The sequence below is a fragment of the Gopherus evgoodei genome, chromosome 10 (genome assembly GCF_007399415.2).
Source record: "Gopherus evgoodei ecotype Sinaloan lineage chromosome 10, rGopEvg1_v1.p, whole genome shotgun sequence".
Classification (NCBI taxonomy): domain Eukaryota; kingdom Metazoa; phylum Chordata; order Testudines; family Testudinidae; genus Gopherus; species Gopherus evgoodei.
The window spans coordinates 57624085-57648670 of NC_044331.1; the positions used below are offsets into that span (position 1 = coordinate 57624085).

Genomic DNA, 24586 nt, shown 5'->3' on the forward strand with positions numbered 1-24586 from the left:
CTGAACTACAAACCATTGTATAAGAAGTTTGAAAAATTGTTTTTATCTATGTTGTGGTTTTATGGTATAGATTTTGCTTTTCTAAAATGGAAAAGTCATATGTTTTTAACCTTCTTGTGAGATTCTCTGATCATTCTATTAGATTTCCAAAACATGTTAGCAGATAAACATGGGAATTGCCATGCTGAATCAGACTAATTATTTATCCAGCCAAACATCTTTATCTTTCCATAAACAGGTGACACTATGTCATATTAAGACCTTTCAATCGGATTAGACCATGCCAGCTTCCTCAAAAATGGTCCTATATTTCCATCTTGGGGCAGCAAAGAGGAGTGGCAGGGTCACGGATTCAGTATGTGGAATGCAAGGACATACACAGGAATGAAAATATGGCCTCTTTTGGAGGGGCATGTTCTGTACCCCCCACAGCCGGAGGAGCTAGCTCACCCCCTTCCCCTCCTGGCCAGAGAAGCTTGCTCTCTCCCGACAGTGGGAGGAGCTGGATCTCCCCAGCCCTGGGACTGGTGGAGCTGGCTCTTCTCCCCACCCTGGCCCTGGGACTGGTGGAGCTGGCTCTCCTCCCCACCCCGCAACCAGTGAAACTCGCTCTCCCCAGCAGTCAGAGGAGCTGGATCTCCCCTCACAGCCCCAGGGCCGGAGGAGCTGTCATCTCCTGCCCCAGCTCAGGGTTGGAGGAGCTCACTCTCCTGGTTCCAGAAGAGTTCTGTGCCCGCACTGAATGGGAGGGTCATGTCCCTGCTTGTCTCCCCTTGTGCACGCCCCTGAAGGAATGCAAAACATTGAATATGTTTCTAAATTGGTTATTTAAGTAGCACTTTTCCAAATGACGCTCTCTAAGATTGGCCTAATGCAAATCTGATTGGGCCAAGCTGTATGTCTCCAAGGTAGGACTTGCACCTGATTTCTCCAAAGACATTGGGATAAGGCACTGCAGGGCTGAATAAGTTAAGTTCCCAAACTGAAAGAATCAATCAATCCAGGCTGAGAGGCCTTGTCTTTCACATCAGCAAGCCATCTGATGGAAGACTAACATTGCAGAATCTCCAAGACCTTTGCCTTCAGGAGTGGAAGTCATAGGGTGAAAATATCAGGACTGCCACGGGGGGGTGGGGGTTGTTTTTTGTTCTTTTTTTACACTCTCCCGTCTGGGAGTTCGGTGTTAATTCGATGGAGAGCGCTTCAGTCATGGACGGTCTTCAGCGGTATTTCCGCTGTGGGTAATAAACCTTGCTGCCAAAGACAGAAGCACCCACCACTGAAATACCGCCAAGGACCATCCGCGACTGAAGAACTTTCTGCCGAATTGCCGCCGAAGACTAGGGAACAAAATATCGAGATAAATGGCATCCTGATCGTTCTCTGGTCGGGACGCGGGACAAACTCCTCAAAATTGGGACAGTCCTGATTTTATTGGGACATCTGGTCACCCTAGGAAGTCATGATGTCCTCACCCTGCACCCCAAAGAAGTCCATTAGTGAGAGCACTGTCCCTGTAGCCTGCCTATTTTTTTAGGATTTGAAAGTGTAGTGGTATGCATACGTGTGTGGAAACTCACCAGCAAAGCCCAGATAAAAAGGTACCATAAGAAAAAGTTACCCAGATTTAAACAACCCTTGCTATCATCTCATAAAATTATTTTATACAGCATGTTTTGTTTCTAAAAATCCTGAGAGATTTGAAGTTATCCTTTGTAAATTCTGATAAATTATAGTTGTCAAACTTCTGCTTATCAAGAGAGCTCCAGCTCTGTTTACCAGCTTCTTTAGGGGATGTCTTCTTTTAAATCCACTTCAATTTCTAGTTCTACTCCCAACCCCCCTTCAAGGTTTTTGGTTGTTCATGTGCTATCTGCCTTATGTCTTCACTGTAAACAAAGGTGTGTTTTACATTCAGATATGTAACTTGATGTACCTATTTTGATGTAAAAGTTTAGTGAAGGGACGGCACAGATAGTTTTTACCTTGATATAGCTAGTTGACATTAACCCTTTACCATCATATGGGGTTTATGTCAACTAGCTATGTCTCTCCCGTTGGCTGTCTCAATGTAAAAAATAACCCGCAGACCATTTTTTATTGAAGATATAGCTTTCATTTCCCGTTATGTAAAATGAGGATTATAGAGTGGGATTTTCAGAATAACTCAATGTTAGTATAAGTCTTTTCCTGTTGAAGTCAGTGGTAGAAATCCAATATTTCTCAGTGGCAGCAGAGTTGGGCCAACATAACGTCCACATCCCATCATTATAATTTGTGAAAAACTTGGTGATTCTCGCAGCAATGGCAGCAGGCAGATTGATAGTGTTACAGTGGTGGGAACAGCCGAGTGCTTCCATTCTAACATCCCATTTTCTGACACCTGTTGGCTTTCTGCCCAGCTGCCTTTCCCCTGCCCCAGTTGGGAGTGTACACAAAGGTCAGAGACTTCAGTCCATAGTATATGGGAAAACTCTTCAGGGCTATATTTTTAGTTGGAAGTGTTGCCCCTTGTTTTCTTTCCCACGCTTCCTTATACCTGTAATATAAAATTATATTGTTCACAAACTGCTTCAGAAAAGTGAGCCTTAGAAAAAGATCATCTTCATTGCCAAATGGGGCAATATCTTTTGTTAATTATTCAGGATATAACAGAAAAAAAAACTGTAGCAGAGCTCAAATTGTTAAAACAATTGTAAAAATGCATGCTTTCCAGAATTGCTCTCCCCAATGATTTCCAACTAGAGTACCTGAATAATCTTTATTGCCAAAATTATTGTTGTTTTAACACACTCTTGAGTACTGAAAACTCTAGAAATAAGCAACCTTTTAAAAGTAATTTATATCACTGAAAGGTGTTTGGCTATGCTTTGGCTTCCAGACCTTAGTGTAATTAACCAATGGTTCTGGGGAGCATGGACTTACATAAGACATAAGATACTGAACATCTTGTAATGGGGGGAGAAGTAAGAATGTTAGAAGTAGAATGCTAATAGTATACAGTGGTGATGCGAGTTAATTGATCAGGAGCTGCAAGATGCTGTGTAAATGCCACAATATCCAGATGAGCTTCCACATGTGAGCCAAACTATGCTGGGTAAAACAAAAGGTTAACGTGACAAAAAGATGATGAATCAAATGCAAAATGGACAAAGGTCATAAGGGAACTGGAAGCTAGAACTTTGTGATGGAAAGAAAAAATATATAATCCGGAACTATCAAAGAATAATGATATTTAGCATTGTTGGTGACAGAGTACTGGTTTAGCTAGACCATTGATCTGATCCAGTTCAGCAGTTCTTATGTTCTTATATTATGTGTCAAAGTTTTTATGCCTTTTTGATAGACTTAGCTTTGATGGCTGATGTGGTAGATATATACCAGGGGTAGGCAACCTATGGCATGCGTGCCAAAGGCGGCACATGAGGTGATTTTCAGTGGCACTCACACTGCCTAGGTCCTGGCCACCGATCTGGTGGGCTCTTTATTTTAATTTAATTTTACAGGAAGCTTCTTAAACATTTTAAAAATTGTATTTACTTTACATACAACAATAGTTTAGTTATATATTATAGACTTATAGAAAAAGACCTTCTAAAAACGTTAAAATGTATTACTGGCATGCGAAACCTTTACTTAGAGTGAATAAATGAAGACTTGGCACACCACTTCTGAAAGATTGCCAACCCTTGATATATACCATAAACTGACTTTCAAAAAAAAAAAGGGGCTATGTTCTCTTCTTGCATAACTCTCCATTGCTTACATTTGCAACCAATGGAATTTTGCCATCTGAGCATTTGCCTTCTGACAATAAGATGCACATATTTTCTATTTTCTGATTGCTATTGTTTCCCACTATAGATGGACCAGTATTGCTGGAGGGGAGGAAAGGAATCCAGATTCCCTTTGTAGTTGAAAAGAGTTTAAAATGAGCCCTGCATTGGAGGTTTGTGTGCTGGGCTTGTCACATTTTCGATCTGTGTTATTACTTAGCTGTAACCTTGGAGTATATGGCCTGCAGTTTCAGTCTGAATATTATTTGAATATTAAGTGTCAGGTTCAAATGAATTGGTGGGAGATTTGCATCAACCAGCAGATTCCTGTTCCAGCCCTAAAAGCCTTTGAGCTCCCTCTTTATTGATAAGAGGTCTTATTTCACAAGTGTCAGATTACTGGTGTGAAGCTACTGATGCTATGAGTGATGATGAAGGTGCTATTACCCACAGTTTGTCTAGTTCTTTATATGCTGAGGGAGCATTACAGGTGGAGAAAAAAATGTGTGGACCTGGTTGTTCAGGAGTGCACAGGAAACCTCTGAAAGCAATGAAAATATGTACATTTGGGGCATGGACATAGTTAGGGCTACATTTTTGCAGTTGAACTGCCCATTTAGGCCACGTGAGTTTTTCCTATTAACTGACGCAGTTCTGGAGAAATATTATTTTTGAGCCATTTTATGGCTATAGGCTTGTGGAAAGTTTCGCATTAGCTTTTGTGTTTTACGATAATTCTTTTAGTAGAAAATGAGAATATTAAATTTGTTGTTTCAAATTTCATGCTGAGTTTCAGTGATGCAGACTAGAATCACAAAAAAGATGGTTGTTTCCTCACGTATGCATTAGAACAGCTTTCCTCTCCCTACTTTTTTATTGTGGGGCTCCTCTGTTTCATTAAAAATATATATAATTAGCTTGATACAATGAAGTTCTCGCCACGTTCTAAACAACATATGCATACATATAGTGTATTTAATCCATATTCCTCTCCTTCACATGTTGTGACTGGGGTTTGAGTATACTGATAAGTGAAATAACCAAATCTTTCTCCCCAAGTATAATTGTGCCTAAAGTTTCCCTGCAAGACCTCATTTGTCCCAGACCCTAGTTTCCTTCCGTCTCAAAGAGCGCTTTTAATCTCCCTTATATCCTGGTTGGGGTTAACAAAAAGTACCTATCATAGTGACTGAGAAATAATAACCCTGCATCTTCACACAGTATTCAAGCACATGACACCAGAATCATTCAACAGAGTAACTCTGCATCTCTGCGGGCAAAGTGTTGAAGTCTTTCTGTTAACTGAAACAAATGCCAGTATTATCTGTGCTCTCTTAAGATTTTCTTGCCTTAAAAACAACTCCAAGTATAACAACAGGTAGGTCCTCATCTGTACCAAATCTGATTTTTACTGGATAAGGATCTAATCCTTACTACTTTTGCGGTTTGCCAGCAGCTAATCTCTGGTGATTCATTATATATTTTATCAGTTCTCCAATTTAGAGCATATACGATTCTGTTAGAAATATGTCTTGTTTATGATTGCGAACAATAAAAATGTTTTGGTTCAGAAATGATTCTTGCCTCATCCCCCATCCAGTGCTGCCAGTTTAGAAAAAAGTCAGAATGTGGTTTTATAGACTCGATTTATGTATCTGTTGTTGCAGTGCAATATAGGAAGTCACTGATGTGTACAATTTTAGTTAAAAAATATAGTGCACTGTTGCCACATAAAATCTTCAGAGTTTTACGTTTTCACTAATTGCCAGTGCTTTGGCTTTGTTGTGTACTGTAGACAGAGAATATGGTGGTAATAAACAATACTGACAAAGAGTATTTGTAAAGATTTGAATGGCACCCCCAAAAGAAACATTACCATTTTACATGAAAATCTTAATTAAAGTCAAGTTGGAAGTTCAGGCAAATATCAGTGACTTGAGTTCATAGTAACTTGCATGAAAAAGCAAAATACAGGGTTAAGGTAGCAGTTTACAAACAAGGCATCACTGACACCAGCTCTTCTTGCATGTAGAGCACTGAAAATTTGTACAATGGAAAATTGGTTTTATTTTTTGTTTCATGCATAATGCCTAATTCTAAGTGTGAAGATTTGTCACCATACTGCCTCTTAATGTTTTCATATAAGTACTGTAATGAATGGCATGGTCAGTGTGAGGTTTATATATTGATACCTGCTAGCTTTGTCTACAGACACTTTAGAGAAATGTCTGAATCAAGGAATAACTGATTCCAATCCTATGAGGCAATACGCAGTCTGTAGCACCTTGCAAGGTCAGGCCCTTAATGAAGAGTAGGGAATGATTGCCTTTAGTACGTTGTCAAATCAGGAATTTATAAGACTCTTGCATGTGTTACTGTGTGTGACTGTAAAAAAACCTGTTATGTAGCCCAGCCACGATATGGTTATGATTAAAGCATTCTAGTTTCTGTGGTCCCTATTAAAATGAAATTCTTTGTTATGGATGGATCAAGAAGGGTGCTTCTTTGACTTTACTACATAATATCTAGCTCTAATTTTACCAAAGAGATTAGCTGCTTTGAATTAAGTATTTAGGAAGTACCTAGAGTGGGGTAACCATATTTCCCAAAGGGAAAACGGGACACCACGTTGTGCTGGCTTGAGCCACCCTTCCTGACAAAACTGGGCATTTGTCCTGTTTGCTCATGCCAACTAATCAAGTTGGGAAGAGCAAATGGGACAAATGACCACTTAATCAGGGCAGCAGGGACAGGGCTTAAAAAAGGGACTGTCCTGGCCAAAATGGGATGTATGGTCACCCTAACTTAAAGGTTTGGTGGGACTCTGAGAGAAACTCTCATTGCTGGCATCACAGTATTGGAGAGAAGCCCCATACACTGCTGTTTGCCTCCTTTACTGCTTCAGTATTGACTCCAGCACAGGGGTCGTTATCAAGAGCCTCAGAAACATTAAGTATTTTGCTCAATAAAACCCAAACTAGCAGTTGGTGGTTGTATATTTTTCCTGTAATTAAAACAATAATAATCCCCCTGATAGAGGCTGCTGATTTTAGGTGGGTATGAAGGTATTCTCTTTCATAATCACTGTCATACTTTGGTGACCCAGACCTTGTCCAGATGTCTCTCCAGAGACCATTAGTGTCAACAAGATTCTTGAGGCGTGTCTACACTGCAATTGGAGGTGTGATTGCAGCACATGTAGAGATACTAAGCTAGGTTTATGTCAGCTATCACAAGTACCAGTAGAAGTGATACGGCAGCAGGCTGAACAAACCCATTCAATATCCTGGGTATTTACTCAGGAGGCTAGTTTGTGCTTTTCTCTGCTGCAACCAAAGTAGCAGTAGGAAGTTCTGCACCCTCTAACTACCATGTTACCACTGTGCAGTGTCAGAATGCACTTGTAGCAGACAGTGTAAAAAGCACACACAATAAGCATGTGTTGTAAATTTCCTGTGTGTGTGTGTGCGCGTGCATGCATACATACTTGCGGATGCAAAATGTGCAGTAAGGTTATCCATGTTATGAATCACAAAGCCATGTAATAAACTATGTTTTTCATTTTCCTTTGACTTCATGTGCCTCAGCCCACTAATAAATTTCAGCTGGGAGTTAGTAGCATTCCAAATCTTTGGGTGGCTTCAGACATCTTCCATAAACAAAACAACCAACCAACCAACCAAACACACAAACAAAAACCAGATAGATGTAGCCTTTCCCGCAAACATGACATTTCCTCCTAAAACTTCATTCTTCAGATGAAAGAAATGTTCAGTTCAAGACCAGTGATTGATGAGAAGTATGATATCTCATGAACCATCAGGGCTAGAGATGAAAGTTTCATAAACCCCAATGGTGTAATGCTATTATTGCTTTTAGCCTTGGTCAGTACTGAGATATTCACTGTTAAAATCACAACATTATAACTGATAGAAAAGTCACTGTACAGATATTTTATGGAATTTTTAGAGCTTTCTAAATTTTATAGGTTAGAATTTTCTTCTTCTGAGCTTTGTAAATTTGTACTCATGGTTTCTAGGGCTTCAATGCAGCACAGCAGTTAAGCATGTGGTTAATTTTAAGCAAGTGAGTGATCCCACTGATGCCAATGGGACAAGTCCACATGCATAAGTGCTTTGCTGTATCAGGGCCTAAAGCACCTGGCTTTACAGGCAAAGAAATTAAAAAAAAAAGTATGAATAACATTTTTTAAACATTGTGATTTCTAAAATAGTTTGATGTAGCTTATATAGAGTTTATAATGGAGAGAGAGAGAGGCTTTTTGGGGATTCTATTGCAATAACTTGTATAAATCTCCCATGGTGAAGAGGTTTCTTTTCTGCTGGTGGGTTGATCTTCCCAGTTTGCTAAACTCATGAGCCATTAGCAAGCTTTATCAAAATCAAAGGACTGGAAAAGCACTTCTTAAAAATACCTTTCAACAGCTGTTGAAGAGCTGACACTAGCAAAATAGTCAATATATGAGAGACAAATATCTATTGTTGAGCTGCTTTTGAAAATATTTTGGAAGAGATGAACAAACTGGTTTGTGTTAAGTAAGAATTTCCCTCAAACCTTCAAACAAACTTGAAACTTTTTTTGTGGCTCCAAAATGCTCAGAAGCTTTCTTTTTTTATATAGTGTCTAGAATCTAATGAGCTTTCTTGTTTTATACAGAGGTGCAAATGGCAAAGGTGTAGGTGGCTGATTTCCCATTTAATTTACATCAGATTTACACCATGCAGTGATGTCAGTGGAGTTACACTAGCGACTTAGGCTATATCTGACTGTTTTCAGAATGTCGATGTTTCACCAACCGTATTCACAATACAGTATATTCTGTATGGCAGTCTTACAAAGAAATTCATGCAAGTAACCAAACCTTTGCACATCCCTTCAAATGTAAGTCCCATCACCACTTTTTATTTTTTAATATGTCTTTCTCTCCTGTCTGTTTTCACCCTGAGTTTGTCAGAAAAGCGTTCAAATGAATGGTTGAATGTCTGGAAGCCTGGTTTCCCGCTCCCCAATATTTTGAACCTTGAGCAATCCTTGTCTGGTATGAGTGATAGTATGATGCAGTTTGTTATTTCCATTAGTGCCTGTGCTTTGGGCAATATTTGTGAATTCAAATTTCAGGCTTGAAGATGCAAATTTTGATACTATGTGAATAGTGGGCTGAGATGAAGTTAAGAAGTATCCCCAGTAATCAGTGACAGTAAGTGATGGTGGGTCAGCTGAACAACAGTGGTCACCATTAAAAAGGAAAATTTTCGAACAGTTATTGGCACACAGTGGTATTTGTGATTACTACAATATTACAAATACTTTAATAGATCTTTGGTAACGTGGGCAGATGCTGACTTTTTGAATATTTCTACTGAAAGCCTACAAGCATTGGGTGCTTTATTCATTGACGTGCGTTTGTGTGTGTCTACAAGCACTTTGTTACTGTGGTAAGTATACATTTTTGCTGTTAGTGATGGATAATTATAGTTATACTCAAGTTTTTTCGAAATTCCTTAACCCAAATTTGGAGTATAGTGCTGACGTTTGAGCTCCTTAAGGCACGATTGAGTTTCAGCCATGTAAAGTATATGTGTTGGGGCGAGAGGGTGAGGGGTGTATGCAATTTTTAAAAAGCTTTTAAAAAATAGTTAAATCCTTCTCTTCTGAGAAACACAGTCAGTAATTTGTATAAAATGAACTAAACTTCAGTTCCAGTGCACAAGGTAACTTAATCCTTTGTATAGAAGCTTTGCTCTGTGTGCACTTGTATAGAACTTATAATGATAATTATATCCATTGTGATCTAATGCTAAACATTCTTGCACATGAAGATAATTGTAACAAACCTTTACTGGTAGTTTTAGCATTTCCCTGTTATTACATTTTTGAAAAGATGAGGCCAGTGTGAATTCCCACCCTGCTACTAAACCTTTTGTAGGTTTACTGATAAGGAGATTATCTTTCTGAAGAAAATATGTCAACATTTTATACTGCAGTTCTTTGCATCTCTAACAATCGAATACCATTTTTATTATTAAGCTTTTTTTCCATTCAGGTAATAAGGTATTTTGATTATTAACATTTTTAAATTTTAAAAAGTGAGAGCTAGAGGTCACTCTGTAGTACGGTATAGTATGCTGTGGTTAAATAGGAAGAGGCTGTTGGCTTTAAAATTTTATTTTTTATGGAGCAAGTGTTGAATTATGAAGCAGGAAAATAAAATGTTCTTGGCAGTATAAATAAAACAGTAATCAAAGGAAGTATATCCGAGGTTTTTTTTTTATTATTATTTCCCTCTCACAGTCCAGTTTATGCCTTTGTGTATTGTTGGGACATTAATCTTGATAATAGAAATGGAGAGTTTCATTTCATTGACAAATGGATTTGAAGTAAAACTTTGATAAATGAATAAAACCATATACTATATCTAAACCACATACTATCTAAAACTTTAGTTGTTTTTAATATTTTTCAGTTTGTTGATTGTGAATGTATAGTAATGTCCTGTGCTACCCTGTCAGTGATAAAAAATTTAAGTTGTGATCTTGAAAACATGTAAACAGTTGCATTAATTTACTGATGTGAGTAGTCACATTTGAGTTCAGTGAGGATTTTCAGGAGAGTAAAATTACTCACATGCTTAAATATGTCCAAAATTGTAGAATCGGGACCTTGATTTCATTCCTTATGTCTGCAGGATATTTGAGGATGTGGTGCAGGTGATATTCTTGGCTCAAGAAGGATGTGGAAGATGAAGTGATTTTGTTAGTACTGATATGGATCAAGGAGTAAATTTAGAGGGTTTCAGAGAGTCTAATTCTGCCCTTCTGATTGAAGGATACTACTGCACTGCAGGACTTTGTGGGAAGAAATGAGATGCTTTTGTTGAAAGGCTATACAGTATACAAAATAATGCTTTTCACTAGGGCTGTCGATTAATCACAGTTAACTAACATGATTAACTAAAAAAAATTGTGATTAAAAAATAATCATGATTATTTGTAGTTTTTATCGCACTGTTAAACAACAGAATACAAATTGAAATGTATTAAATATTTTGGATATTTTCCTATATTTTCAAATATATTCATTTCAATTATAATGTATAATACAAAGTGAACAGGGCTCACTTTATATTTTACTTTTATTACAAATATTTGTAATGTAAAAATTATTTAAAATAGTATTTTTCAATTCACCTCATACAAGTACTGTAGTGCATTCTCTTTATCTTGAAAGTTCTGCTTACAAATCTAGATTTTTTGTTACATAACTGCACTCAAAAACAGAACAATGTAAAAATTTAGAGCTTACAAAGTCACTCAGTCCTACTTCTTGTTCAGCCAATTGCTGAGACAAACAAGTTTATTTACATTTATGGGAGATAATGCTGCCCGCTTCTTATTTACAATGTCACGTGAAAGTGAGAACAGGCGTTCATGTGGCACTTTTGTTGCCGGCATTAAAAGGTATTTACATGCCAGATAGTCTAAACATTTGCATGCCCCTTCATGCTTCAGCCACCATTCCAGAGGATATGCTTCCATACTGATGACACTCATTTAAAAAAAAATGTGTTAATGAAATTTTTGACTGAACTCCTTCAGAGGAGAATTGTCTGTCTCCTGCTCAGTTTTACTCACATTCTACCATATATTTCATGTTATAGCAATCTCAGATGACCCAGCACATGTTGTTTGTTTTAAGAACACTTTCACTGTAGATTTGACAAAATGTAAAGAAGCTGGGAATGAGTGACAGGGGATGGATCACTTGATGATTACCTGTTCTGTTCATTTCCTCTGCGGCACCTGGCCACTGTTGGAAGGCAGGATGCTGGGCTAGAGGGACCTTTGGCCTGACCCAGTAGGGCCATTCTTATGTTTTTATGTATGTATGAAAATGTGAATTTTCCAAAGATAGCTACAGCACTTGACCCAAGGTTTAAGAATCTGAAGTGCCTTCCAAAATCTGAGAGGGACGAAGTTTGGAACATGCTTTCAGAAGTCTTAAAAAAGCAACACAACACTCTGATGTGCAAATTACAGAAGCTGGAGCACCAAAAAAGAAAATCAACCGTCTGCTGATGGCATCTGACTCAGATGATGAAAATGAACATGCGTTGGTCCATGCTGATTTGGATCATTATCGAGGAGAACCTGTCATCAGCATAGAGATATGTCCTCTGGAATGGTGATTGAAACATGAAAGGACATATGAATCTTTAGCGTATCTGGTGCGTGAATATCTTGTGATGCTGGCTACAACAGTGCCATGCAAATTCCTGTTTTGACTTTCAGGTGACATTGTAAACAAGAAGTGGACAGCATTATCTCCCACAAATGTGAACACACTTGTTTGTGTGAGCAATTGGCTGAACAAGAAGTAGGACTGAGTGGACTTGTAGGTTCTACAGTTTTACATTGTTTTGTTTTTGAATACAGTTATTTTTGTATGTAATTCTACATTTGTAAGTTCAACTTTCATGATAAAGAGGCTGCACTACAATACTTATTATGGGGGAATTGAAAAATAACATTTCTTTTATCATTTTTATAGTGCAAATATTTATAATAAAAATAAATATAAAATGAGCACTGTACACTTTGTATTCTGTGTGGTAATTGAAATCAATATATTTGAAAATGTAGGAAACATCCAAAAATATTTAACTAAATGGTATTCTGTTATTCTTTAACAGCGTGATTAATAATGATTTTTTAATTGCGTGATTAATTATTTTAATTGCTTGACAACTCTACTTTTCACCCTTATTCTAGTGATCTGAGGACACTACAAAGCTGGCAGTTGTTATACCCATTATACAGATGGGAAATTGCAGCTCAGAGATCATTGTTTTATCAGTTGCTCATCACCATGACTTCTAAAAGCTACACAAAATGAAGGCGCACAAGCACAAAGAAAAAAAGGCATATTTTTCTCTCAGAATTTGTCAGACACAGGGGAGGACAATTTAAATGTAAGTGGTTTGCTTAAGTTCATACAACAAGTCAGCAGCAGAATCAAGAAAATTCTAAGGGCCGTGACTGCCAGTCCCATTGTCTAACCACTGGACAATTCTGCCTCACCCATAAGTATGAGCCTCCTGATCAGAAGATTATAACATGAAGAGCAAACCTATTGAGAGAAGACTAAAATTAGAGCCTAATGTTACAAGTAAGAGCTATGAGCAAGAGCACCTTTTTCAGTTTCAGATGCATTCAGACAAGGTCTTGCTTAGGTGCCTGGGTCCTTCTTGGACCCCATTCTCCCTTTAGTATTGGAGCCCCTGTTACTCCTCTACATCCAGCTCATTTCCTTCCTGTTTGTTCCCAGGTCCTCTACTCCATCATCACAGTCACCACTTTTGGAGATCAGTGATGGTGCTGACTAGTGCTGCAGCAGCAGTTCTGCTGGGACTCACTGACGGACTTTACAAATTGAATGTTTCACTTATGTCATAAACAGATAGCTAAGGGTTAATGTCTCTTACACCTGGAAAGAGGTAACCTGAAGCACCTGACCAGAGCACCAATCAGGAAACCAGACTTTTTCAGGTCTGGGTGGAGGGAAGTTTGTGTCTGAGTTCTTTGTCTTGTGCCTATCTCCCTCTCGGCTATGGGAAGAATTTCTCTATTTCCTGCTTTCTAATCTTCAGTTTCCCAGTTGTAAGTACAAAAGATCAGATAGTGATTTATGTTTTTTTGTATTTTACATGTGTGTAGTTGCTGGAGTGTTTTGAATTGTATTCTTTTTGAATAAGGCTGTTTATTCATATTTCTTTTAAGCAATTGACCCTGTATTTGTCACCTTAATACAGCGAGACCATTTTTATGTATTTTTCTTTCTTTTACATAAAGCTTTCTTTTTAAGACCTGTTGGAGTTTTCTTTAGTGGGGAACTCCAGGGAATTGAATCTGTGCTCACCAGGGAATTGGTGGGAGGAAGAAGTCAGGGGGAAATCAGTGTGTGTTAGATTTACTAGCCTGACTTTGCATTCCCTCTGGGTGAGGGGGGAAGAGAGATTAGCTCTCGGTACTTCTGTTTTCCAAAGCTGGAAACGGGGAGGGTGGAATCCCTCTGTTTAGATTCACGGAGTTTGCTTCTGTTTATCTCTCCAAGAACCCAGGGAGGGAATACCTGTAAGGGAGAAGGGAAGGGAAATGGTTTATTCCCCTTTGTTGTGAGACTCAAGGAATTTGGGTCTTGGGGTCCCCAGGGAAGGTTTTTTGGGGGGGACCAGAGTGCCCCAAAACACTCTAATATTTTTGGGTGGTGGCAGCTTTACCAGGTCCAAGCTGGTAACTAAGCTTGGAGGTTTTCATGCTAACCCCCATATTTTGGACGCTAAGGTCCAAATCTGGGACTAGGTTATGATAACTTAATACCTGCATGAAAGAAAAAACATAAGCCCCATACCGTGAACTGAGAACTTCACTGGGCCCCATTTCACATTTGAGATAAACGCTTACTTTTCCCAACTGAATGTACAGTCCTTCAAGCTTCACAGAAAAGTGCTTCTGAAAGATATTAACCCTCTACATTCTTGGCTGCCATCCTGCCCTTTCCCTTTCACAGAATAGTTCTCTTTTTTTCAAAATACTCCTTGTACACTTGGTTTCTGCTTTCTTTACTTCTCCGGAATCAAATTTGTATTCACTGATTCATTCCGTCCGTGCTTCATTCTTTCCCAGATTTTACTGCTTTTGAGAATTGTCCTGTAATGGTGGGATTGGAGGGTCGGTTCGCCTAGTGGGTGGAACACCTGGCTTCCTTCCCCTGCTTTTATGGTTGAAGCGCTTTGGTCTTTAAGGCAAGGGGGTCAGGAGGGAGACCAGGCCCTTCCATTCCACTGGGTCCCAGCCCAGAGCCCCGTGTAAGTCACCCCTGAGTAGGGAACCTCCCAAAGGGGAGGCCATGTTCTCTGCCTGGGTAATGTCCTACTGTTGCCCCTTTAGTTTGGGGCGTGGCACCTATGGTTCAAGTTCCTGTGATGGCTTGTCTCTTAATAGTGCCCCCTCATGGATCCTGGGCAGCAACCTGCTCCAGTCCCAGGTTACTCTGGGTGGAGCAGCCCTAAGTCTGGTCTCCATGCTTCAGTCACCCGGGTTCCTCTCAGGCTGGGTGCTCTGAGGCCTCTTTCTTCATCTCCTTTGGATAGGAAGACACTGCTTGGTTTTTGGTGGCTGCCTCAGCAGGCAGGTGAATGATCCTTCCCTCTGGTAGGGAGGCAGCTAGCTCCTGTCTCTTTGTCAGTCAGCCCTGAACTGAAGCAGGCGCCCTCCTTTTCTCTTCCCACCAGACCTGGCATTGGCTGAAGATATAACAGGGCAGTGCTAGCAGAGCCCAAAGGCTCTCCTTAACCCCTTCTGTGATAGTGGGTGGTTTTTCTGCTTCATCACATTCCCCCAAACCTACTAGGCTTTCTTCATTTTTTCCCCCAAACTGAAAATATTCTCTGGTGACTTCAGGCATACCTTTCCCCCTTGAGGGGTACTAACAGATATCTGTTTAAACCAAACAAGAGGGGAGGTAGTTAAATAAAGCTCCTAATGGAATTTAGCATGGGCTGACGATTATGGCATTGAACTTACACTGTCCTGTTCAGCACTGTTGTGAATGTAGATACTTAGGGGGAATACACAACTGCAGGCCTCTGAGCAGTTTGCCACCTCTGAAAATGTGAAGTTTGTACCATTAATGATGATGTATTAAATAAATTGTTGTTCCCATTATTTTCCTTATAAATTTAACATATCTTGTTGACAAGAACTAAATCTTGTCAGTTGGGGTTGAAATGTGTTACAGTAGTTTTCAGTACATGAACACAACACAAAGAGGAATGACCAAGTTACAAGTCAACATTGACATGCTATGCTTTGTGTTTTTTCTTCTACGGACATTTCAGCATCTGTCTGAAGTAGCGTATTCTGCTTGAACTATGTTTCACTGTTGACGGAAAACTCTGTCCTATACCTGTCATAAACAGATGGTTAAGGGTTAATGTCTCTTTTACCTGTAAAGGGTTAAGAAGCTTAGTGAACCTGGCTGACACCTGACCAGAGGACCAATGGGGGAACAAGATACTTTCAAATCTTGGTGGAGGGAAGTCTTTTTTTGTGCTGTTTTTTTGTTCTTTGTTCGCTCTTGAGGCTAAGAGGGACCAGACGTGCACCCCAGGTTTCTTCAATCTTTCTGAAACAGCCTCTCATGTTCAGAATAGTAAGTACTAGCTAGAAAAGGTGGATTAATCTTATGTTTGTTTTCTTAACTTGTGAATGTGTATTTTGCTGGAAGGATTTTACCTCTGTTTGCTGTAACTTTGAATTTCAGGCTAGGGGGGAGGGAGTCCCTCTAGGCTATATGAATTTGAATACTCTGTAAACATTTTCCATCCTAATTTTACAGAGATAATTTTTACTTTTTCTTTCTTTAATTAAAATCTTTCTTTTTTAAGAACTGATTGATTTTTTCCCCTTTTTTAAGACCCAAGAGAATTGGGTCTGTACTCACCAGGGATTGGTGGGGGGTAAGGGGAGGAAAGGTTAATTCCTCTCTGTTTTAAGATCCAAGGAATTTAGATCAGTGTAATCTCTCAGGGTAACCCAGGGAGGGGAAAGTCTGGGAGGGGAGAAAGGAGGGGGAATGGTTTATTTCTCCTTGTTTTAAGACCCAAGGGGTTTGGGTCTTGGGTTCCCCAGGGAAGGTTTTGGGGGAACAGAAAGTGTGCCAAACACTGTATTTTGGCTGGTGACGGTGCTATCAGATCTAAGCTAGGAATTAAGCTTAGAAGGGTCCATGCAGGTCCCCACTTTTTGGACTCTAAAGTTCAAAGTGGGAAAAATACCTTGACAATACCATAAGCAGCTTTCAGTTTTTCCCACTTCTACCAGTGGTTTGTCATGCAGTGCCATTTGTGTCCATAGGATATAGGACTGCCATTTGCGTGGCTTTATCCTATGCTGCATGACTGAGTGCTCAGTCTATTTTTCATGCAAGAAATAACATTATTTAATAATGTGAAAAAGGTCATAGGGTTTTGCAACTAACTGAATTCTGAAGACAAAAGTTGAAATTCAGAAAACTTCATGTCCTCATTTGTCATTGAAGATTCTTATTCTTCCCTTGGACATGTTATATAGTGCCATAGAATTAATGAATGGAAGTGCACCAGAAAAAAAATACATCTGTTTCAGTGCTACATGCTTTACATTTATCAATAAAACATATTTTGTCAAATGTACTTTGCAATGATCAAATCCCTGGGAGGTAACTTGGAAAATTAAATAATTGTATCAATTGTTCAGAACCTTTTGGGTTCATACTTTGAATTTATGGTATAATTTTAATGATGAAAAATATGTATCTTGAAATTTTGACTCAATGGTTTCATTCTGTATCTAACTGTAATAAAATGCACCAATGCACTCTGTAAGCATTCAGTTATCTGCAGTGTGTTAGAACACAATTTTTCATGTTCCTGTTGCACTTTTTTCCCTTTGCCCTGATGTTCTAAGGGTTTCCTTTTAGTACATATGAACATCTTTTGACAGACAGTGCAAATTAAAAGATATGGCTAGGCACAAGAAACTGGAACCCAAATATGCCCCCTGGGTTTTCATTTACAGTCAGGAGCTACAGACACAATTACTGCTGACAGAAATTCAGAGGCCAGTGGCAGAGTGCATGTGGCAGTAGACTCATGCCAGGCTGTAATTGGGAAGATTATTTTTAATCAGAGCATATCCTACAGCCCAAACATTAGAAATTGCTTGTAAGGCTGACAGGAAATTAAACTGAGACCAAACAAAAAGCCTCAAAATAGGAGTAATATTGTTAGGAGTGTAATGATGGGAAAGCTCACAGCTTGCTGTGTTTGGCTGCTTTCTAAAGGGGATGACTTTTAACTTACAGCAACAGATAACATTGTCTACTTGCGTTTTAGAAGTGAACTAAAATGAAAACCAGACTCAACCATTTATACCTATGTTTAGGAGAAGATGCAAAGCACCAGATGTGTGAGCCTGTGTTAGTATTTGTGCTTTTCGTGTTCGTGTATGTATTCATTTCTATTTTTACTCTGGCCTTTCTATAGTTCCTGAGGGAACCACTTAAGTTGCCAAAATAATGCAAGGTCATGAAATTTCAAGGTGCTGGTGACTATGTACAAAGCTGTAAATTACCTAGAGGGACTCTTCCTGAAGTACAATCTGTGCTTGTGTGGAATGCCTGAGGCAACTGTCCCAAGGGAGCTGAGGCCTGGGCAGCCTCAGTAGTATGCCCTCACCTTTTGATATCCTCAGAAATTCATCTCAGCCCAGGAGTTGCCCCATTGCAAATATGCTTTAATACTTGTCTATTTAACTAAATGTTTCTATACGCACTGGCTGGCTTCTTTATCATGTAGTAGTTTATGCTGGGTACTCCCTGCTTTCCCTCTTAAGGTGTTACAGCTGGGGAATATGAGGGAAAGTTGCAGATTATGAATTCCTTATACATGGGAATTAGTTGGGGTGGGTTGTCACTATTTAAGTCATGTACAATGCTCCCAGATTCTGCAATGCTGGATCCAATCCAGTGTGCCATAATTATAGTGCTTGTGTTCCTGAATGATGGAATTGCAAATCAAGACATACTGCTTATTATTTTGTCCCCAAATATGGTTCCTGATGCAATGAAAAATAAAGCACAAAAACAAATGCCAATATATTTGAGTTTCTTCAAATACTGCTGTTTTTGTTTTCATGGATGTTCCTAATAAGTTTGGGGGCGTGGTCTGATATATCGCTACAGAAAAATAACGTGACCTGGCTTCTTAATACATATTGATTACTTTTTTGTGCAAAGACTCACAACCAGATGCTGCTAGAAAATAGATGTGTTCACAAAATAAAAGCATGCTCCTTGATGTAATTCATACTACTAAACATATCAGTTCTGTGACTAAGAGTTGACTTCTTTGTGGTTACATACAATACTGAAGAATTGAATGGTAAATAAACCATAGTTTACAAATTATACATTTATATATTTGTTCATCTGAGATCTTGAAATGCATATTGTAATTATATATGATAGGTTATTCATGGAATATTACCAAAGCACCTAGATAATTTTGTGTAGTAGCCTTGAAAAATTGCATGAGGTGGTCACTAGCTAGATTGTATTATGCGGATCAGCTATGCTTGTTGTGTCAAAATAGTATGCAATTTCCATGTCACCCTGGATGGAGAGATGTCCTTGCAGACTATTTGGGTGCTTCTCTCTGCATTGTGACCAACTCCATGGCCAGGGAGAACTTCAGTTCTGACCAGCATAATTAGTAGAGATCAATGGAAACACTGCCTCCTCCATGTGGCTCTCATACTTTCCCACAAGTACTCCATGTCTCTTCCATGTCCACTTGGAAAACAGGAGTGAGGTTGTCTTATGGTGCACTGCCTTTAGATCAGCCAACTTTTGAGGAATTTTCTGTTCTCCTACGGTGTGGGTAGCATATGGTGAAGTTTGTTTAGCTGCCATCAGTATAATGGAACTATTTTAACACTGGTATATGGTTACAAGAGTGTTAAGAGGAAGAAAAAGGATGGAAGGATACCCTTAGCAAGAGTGTTAAGAGGAAGAAAAAGGATGGAAGGATACCCTTAGACAGGGATGACAGAATTCTGGTCTTCTTAAAAAACAAACTATGTCTGAAAGGAATAATGTTTATGGGAAGTTATGGACTGCATTCACTTATGGTATTCTGAATGGTTTGGGGAATGACCAATCTCTACATTTGATTTCACATACAAAGTATTTGTGTGATATATAGATTTTCCATAGATTCAATATGCATATAGTGCTTGATATTAGAGAGCACATACTAGAGATTGCATATGGAGATGAAAAAATATATATAGGGACACACTTTTGTCATGAAAAGCATGGCTAAGCATGTTATAATTGATAGAATACAATGAATGATTCAGTAAAATATTAACTAACACCACATTCCCATCAATAAAAAGGTGGCATGGAGTAGACTGTCATCCTGTTTTAATATTTAGCTATGTATAAGCACGAAACACTTCAGTTGTCCTCTGATCCAGAGCTTCCTTCCTCTCTTTCTTTATATTCATTTTTCCTTCTTGATTTGGACAACTGAAAAAGTATAGAAAGTTAATCACCATTTAAAAATGTTTACACTAAGAATATATATATGTATGTATGTTATAAAATTACATTATATATATATATATATATATAGTTAATCACCATGTGTGTTATAAAATTACACTAGGAAATTGAACTCTCACAATGTTTGAGTTATAGCTATGCGATTATGTATAATAATCACACAGTTACTTGACTAGATAAGATTGTAAAGCTAACTTAGAATGCAGGCTTTAAGTAAGTTTCAAACCATGTCTGCCAGTCCGCTACCCCCACAACCCAAATCCCTTCTATAAAAACAAAAAAACACTTGTCAGTCATTGTTAGGTCATAATCAGGGCCGGCTCTACAGTTTTCGCCGCCCCAAGCAGCGCACCGAACTGCTGCCGCAGGCGGGGGCAGTCCGTGTGCCCTTAGGGCAGCAGGCATGTTTCTGCGGTGGCGGCAATTTGGCGGCAGCGTCTATGTTTTGCTGAAGCCGCCGCGGACAGCTAAACATAGAAGCTGCTGCCGAATTGCCACCGGCGTGGAAACGCTCATGACGCCCTAAGGGCACACGGACTGCCCCCGCCGTCTGCTTTGGCAATTCAGTGCGCTGCTTGGGGGCAAAACAACAAGGACTGCCGCCCCTTGAAGATGGCCGCCCCAAGCACCAGCTTGGAATGCTGGTGCCTGGAGCCGGCCCTGTTCATAATCATAGTTCTGTCTTGTGCTTTGCAGAGCACTAAAGGAACCAGTTACAAGACAACAGTGCACACACTGCCTTTCCTTATTGCTCACGTGAAAAAGTACTGAAGTTCAAATTATGTGTTATTGATTTTGTTCTTTTATTGTGAATTTTAAAATTGTTTTAAGATTATACAGCATGTTTGGTTATAAGGTGTAACTTCATTATCAAAAAGCAGAGAGAGAAAGAGAGAAATGTAATATAAAATATAAAATGCACTTTGTGCATTAAATCATACTCCCTTCCCTCCCTCATTTTCCTGGAAAATATGCATTTTTAAATATTTTTGGATCAAAGAAACCTTTTGGGTTGTGCAGTCCTTAAGATTATTGAGCTGTTTTGAAAGACCATGTAAAAAAGGGGAGAGGGCTAAAAAACAGAAAAAATCTCAAACTAATTTATCCTTCCCAATAAATATGTTTTGTTTCTCTTAGGAAATCACACAGAAGCCCCATGCAAGTGGTGCCTTCAGTTTTCATGAGCGAAGCCTTCTTTCTGTAAGTACCACTCTTTATTTTGTTCTTCTCTGGTACTTATATTTCTCAGGCCCTAGAGCAGGATTGAGAGCTCAGTTCTGTAATCATAAAGAATAAAAAAGGCTTTGGTCTTCACATCTTGTTCTAGCTAATAGCGCATCTTGAGACATGCAGAACATTACAAGGCATAGAGGGGAGTGCAATCCATAACAAACAGTGGAACCATGTGCAACTGACTTGTTTAATCAATTCATTGTCTGAGGCCTGGCCACAGGTTAAAACAATATATATTCTCTCTGTTAGTTTCATTTCACACATTAAGGTTATGTCACCGTGTCTTATTTCTTCTACCTTTGGATGATACTTCAAAAGCATAAAGAAGTGCTTTTGTGTATACATTTGTCAGTTCAGCCACTTTTCCCCCATGAAGATATCTAGAAGCAATTCCTTTTTACTTTTGTTGTACAAGTGTTCATATAATGCAAATAAGAGGAATTAAGCCCCCTGGCTTTTAGGGCATATGTAAAAGTGTTCCGGTGTTAATTCATTTTTACTTTTTCCTGTCCTGAAAATTAGCTGTAATGATTAGGCACAAGCATGGTGATTCTCTCTCTAAATCATTATTTTCATGTTCATGATTCTTTTTTTTCCCCTTGAAATATCTTCTTTTAGCTTGAACATAGATGCTAATTGTGTTCAGTGAACCATGTCTGTTGAGGATATATTTTAGGAGAAGGGAAATTATTATTACTTCACTAGTAAATAATAAATACTAATATGTCACAGGAAAAGTAATTTTAGGAAATGAGTCAAGGTCGATATTTGGATTTATTTTATAATGTGACATCTCTTTTCTTTTTTGCAATTATTTTAGTACCGCCTCTCCTATTTAAAAAATAATCCCACAATTTAGCATTTTTGTCTTGAGTAACGAATGTTAAATGTTGTTATAGTGCTGCAGAAACAACTTCATATTGAAGGCTGCAAGAGCCATTGTCTGCCCACAATGGAAGAAAGGCAGGAGGCAATGGATGTGGTTTTATTTGGTTGCATATTTCAGGTCACCATGTCCTGAGTTATTTCTGCTTATTGACGGTAGGGCTCCTGTCAGGCATCTCCCTTCCCAGCCCCTTGCTGGGACCCTGCTGCCCTCCCCTTGTATAAGGGTTAAGGGGCACTGAAGAGGAGTGGGTTGTTGGCTCCTTATTGTACCAGATGTTAGAAGTCCTATGTGCCCTTCCCCCTTCTTCCCCCCCCCCCCCAGCTTCCTTAAGGGATATTTACCTCTGAATCCTCTTCCAATCCTTCTTGTCTGATCACCATGTTCTTTCCATAATGAATACCTGCACTGGATGGACATCTGCCACAATTTTTAGTTACTAAATTGTGACATTTTAACATAATTTGGCTGGCCACTCCACTAAATCCCTGACCCACTGTGGGGAAGGCAAAAAAACCCACCCAGTCTTGGTCAGTCTGGTGGTGAGGGGAAAATCCCTTGCCAGCTACTAAGGAAAAAAGGTTGCTAGCATAATGCTGACAGTGGATCATGAAGAAACTCGGTTCTATTTTGATTCTATGTGCAGAGGAGTGGGCATTGCTAGCCCAGTCCTAGTGAGAGAGGGATTTTCCAGAACTGCTTATGGTATAAATACCATGTGCCTCCAGTCACCTGGAAGATCAGTGCCTTCCCCAATCTCCCCAGGTTCAGCTGCTTCCTGTTCCACCTTGCTCTCTCCAGGTAAACCCTATCCTTCCTCCCTCCTTTTCTTCATCAATTGCAGAGTAAGAGCTTATGGTGGGGAAGAAGCCCTTTTCTTCCAGGCAGCCAGACAAGGAGCCACTGTATATGGTTCTGTGGAGCACATTCTGAATTAACAGAAAACAAGTATGCAATTTTGCCCTCAATTGGTGTGTGTAGTTCCCCTTAAGAAAAAAGGAGTTACACTTGTGAACTGAAAGGAGAACAGACCAAATTCTTCTTTAGTTTTCAGACATATCAGTATTAGTAGCTGAGTGCACCACCTGCTCTACTAAATTTTATGTCATTCAGGGGATTAGGCATACAGCCCTTTTTAGTAATAAAAGGCATTTCATTCCTAATTCCCTTGTGCACCACGTGGAAAATCTTCCCCATAATGTCTTTCAAGTCATATTTCAATATTTCAAGAAAGCTGCATGACTTAGTGGATAAAGCAACGGCTGCTCATCTTGAGGCCAGGTTTGAATCAATTTGTACACCTCTACCCCGATGGAACGTGACACAATATAACACGAATTTGGCTATAACACGGTAAAGCAGCAGGGAGCTCTGGGCCCTTTAAAGCATCATCCGAGCCCCGCTGCTTTACTGCGCTATATCCGAATTCGTGTGGAGCCCCGGTCTCTTTAAATCACTGCCCAAGCCCCACTGCCAGATCTCCAGTGGTGGTTTAAAGGGCCTGGGGCTCTGGCCGCTACGGGGAGCCCCAGGCCCTTTAAATCCCCACCTGAGCCCTGCTGCCAGAGAGCCGGCAATGGTTTAAAGGGACCAGGGCTCCCCACAGCAGCTGGAGCACCAGGCCATTTAAATCCCTGCCAGGGCTCTGGCAGCCAGGCTCAGGTGGTGATTTAAAGGGCCACAGGCTCCAGCGGCTGCGGGGAGCTCCATGCCCTTTAAATCACTGCCGGGGAAGCCAGTCCGGTCCGGCATGGTGCATCTGATCAAACCCAATATGACGCGGTCTCACCTATAAGACGGTGAGATTTTTTGGCTCCCGAGGACCATGTTATATCAGGGTAGAGGTATAGTTCTAAATGTGCTTGTTGCTTTTAGCTTTTTGTCTGTCATGAACAGTCATTTCTATCACATAATAGTCTAAGAGCTCTGAGCTGGATTTGACACTATTGACAGTTTCTGTTAGACAAATTCTAGTACAGATGCAAGAAGGAGGCTGGAATTTCTAACCTATGGGAGACAGTGGTCCCTCAGATAATTAGCAGAATGTTGTGAGGAAGCTGACATTAATTTGTCTATGGGTATAATATGTCAATATTTACAAATGCAGTTTTAGGAAAAAATACTAATCCTCTTTCAACATACTAACAAAGATTTATAGTGTACAACAATAAAGAATAAAAAAATACTCATTTGGAATTTGGGAATGTTTAATGATGCCAAATCTCTGTGATCAGAATAGGTATTTTCCCTTGTGATCATAATCTCACTAGCACAATGAATATCAATCAATTACTTGGGCTAAGGGGGTCATTTTTTTTTTTTTTACACTGAGCTGAGACTTAAGGCCAGCATGTTGCCTGGTAACAGAGTATGTAGATGAGTTGGCTCCCAAGTACACCATATGGCTGGGCATTATGCCCTATTCACCCATGACATGGTATACAAATGTAGTACATTACTCATTATAAAATGGTTTATCCCTTATTTAGAGTAGGAACGTAAA

The 24586-nt window shown here is 39.4% G+C and overlaps 1 protein-coding gene across 9 annotated transcripts in view; it reads left to right on the plus strand.

Annotated features, from left to right (window-relative positions):
• Positions 1-24586, plus strand: part of RBFOX1 (RNA binding fox-1 homolog 1) — a 2538143-nt gene that overhangs the window by 1202533 nt on the left and 1311024 nt on the right. For all 9 annotated transcript variants that reach the window (XM_030577473.1, XM_030577470.1, XM_030577474.1 and 6 more), the window contains exon 4: positions 21102-21164. In XM_030577473.1, the coding sequence (XP_030433333.1) occupies positions 21102-21164 (63 nt within the window). The remainder of the gene's footprint in view (positions 1-21101; positions 21165-24586) is intronic.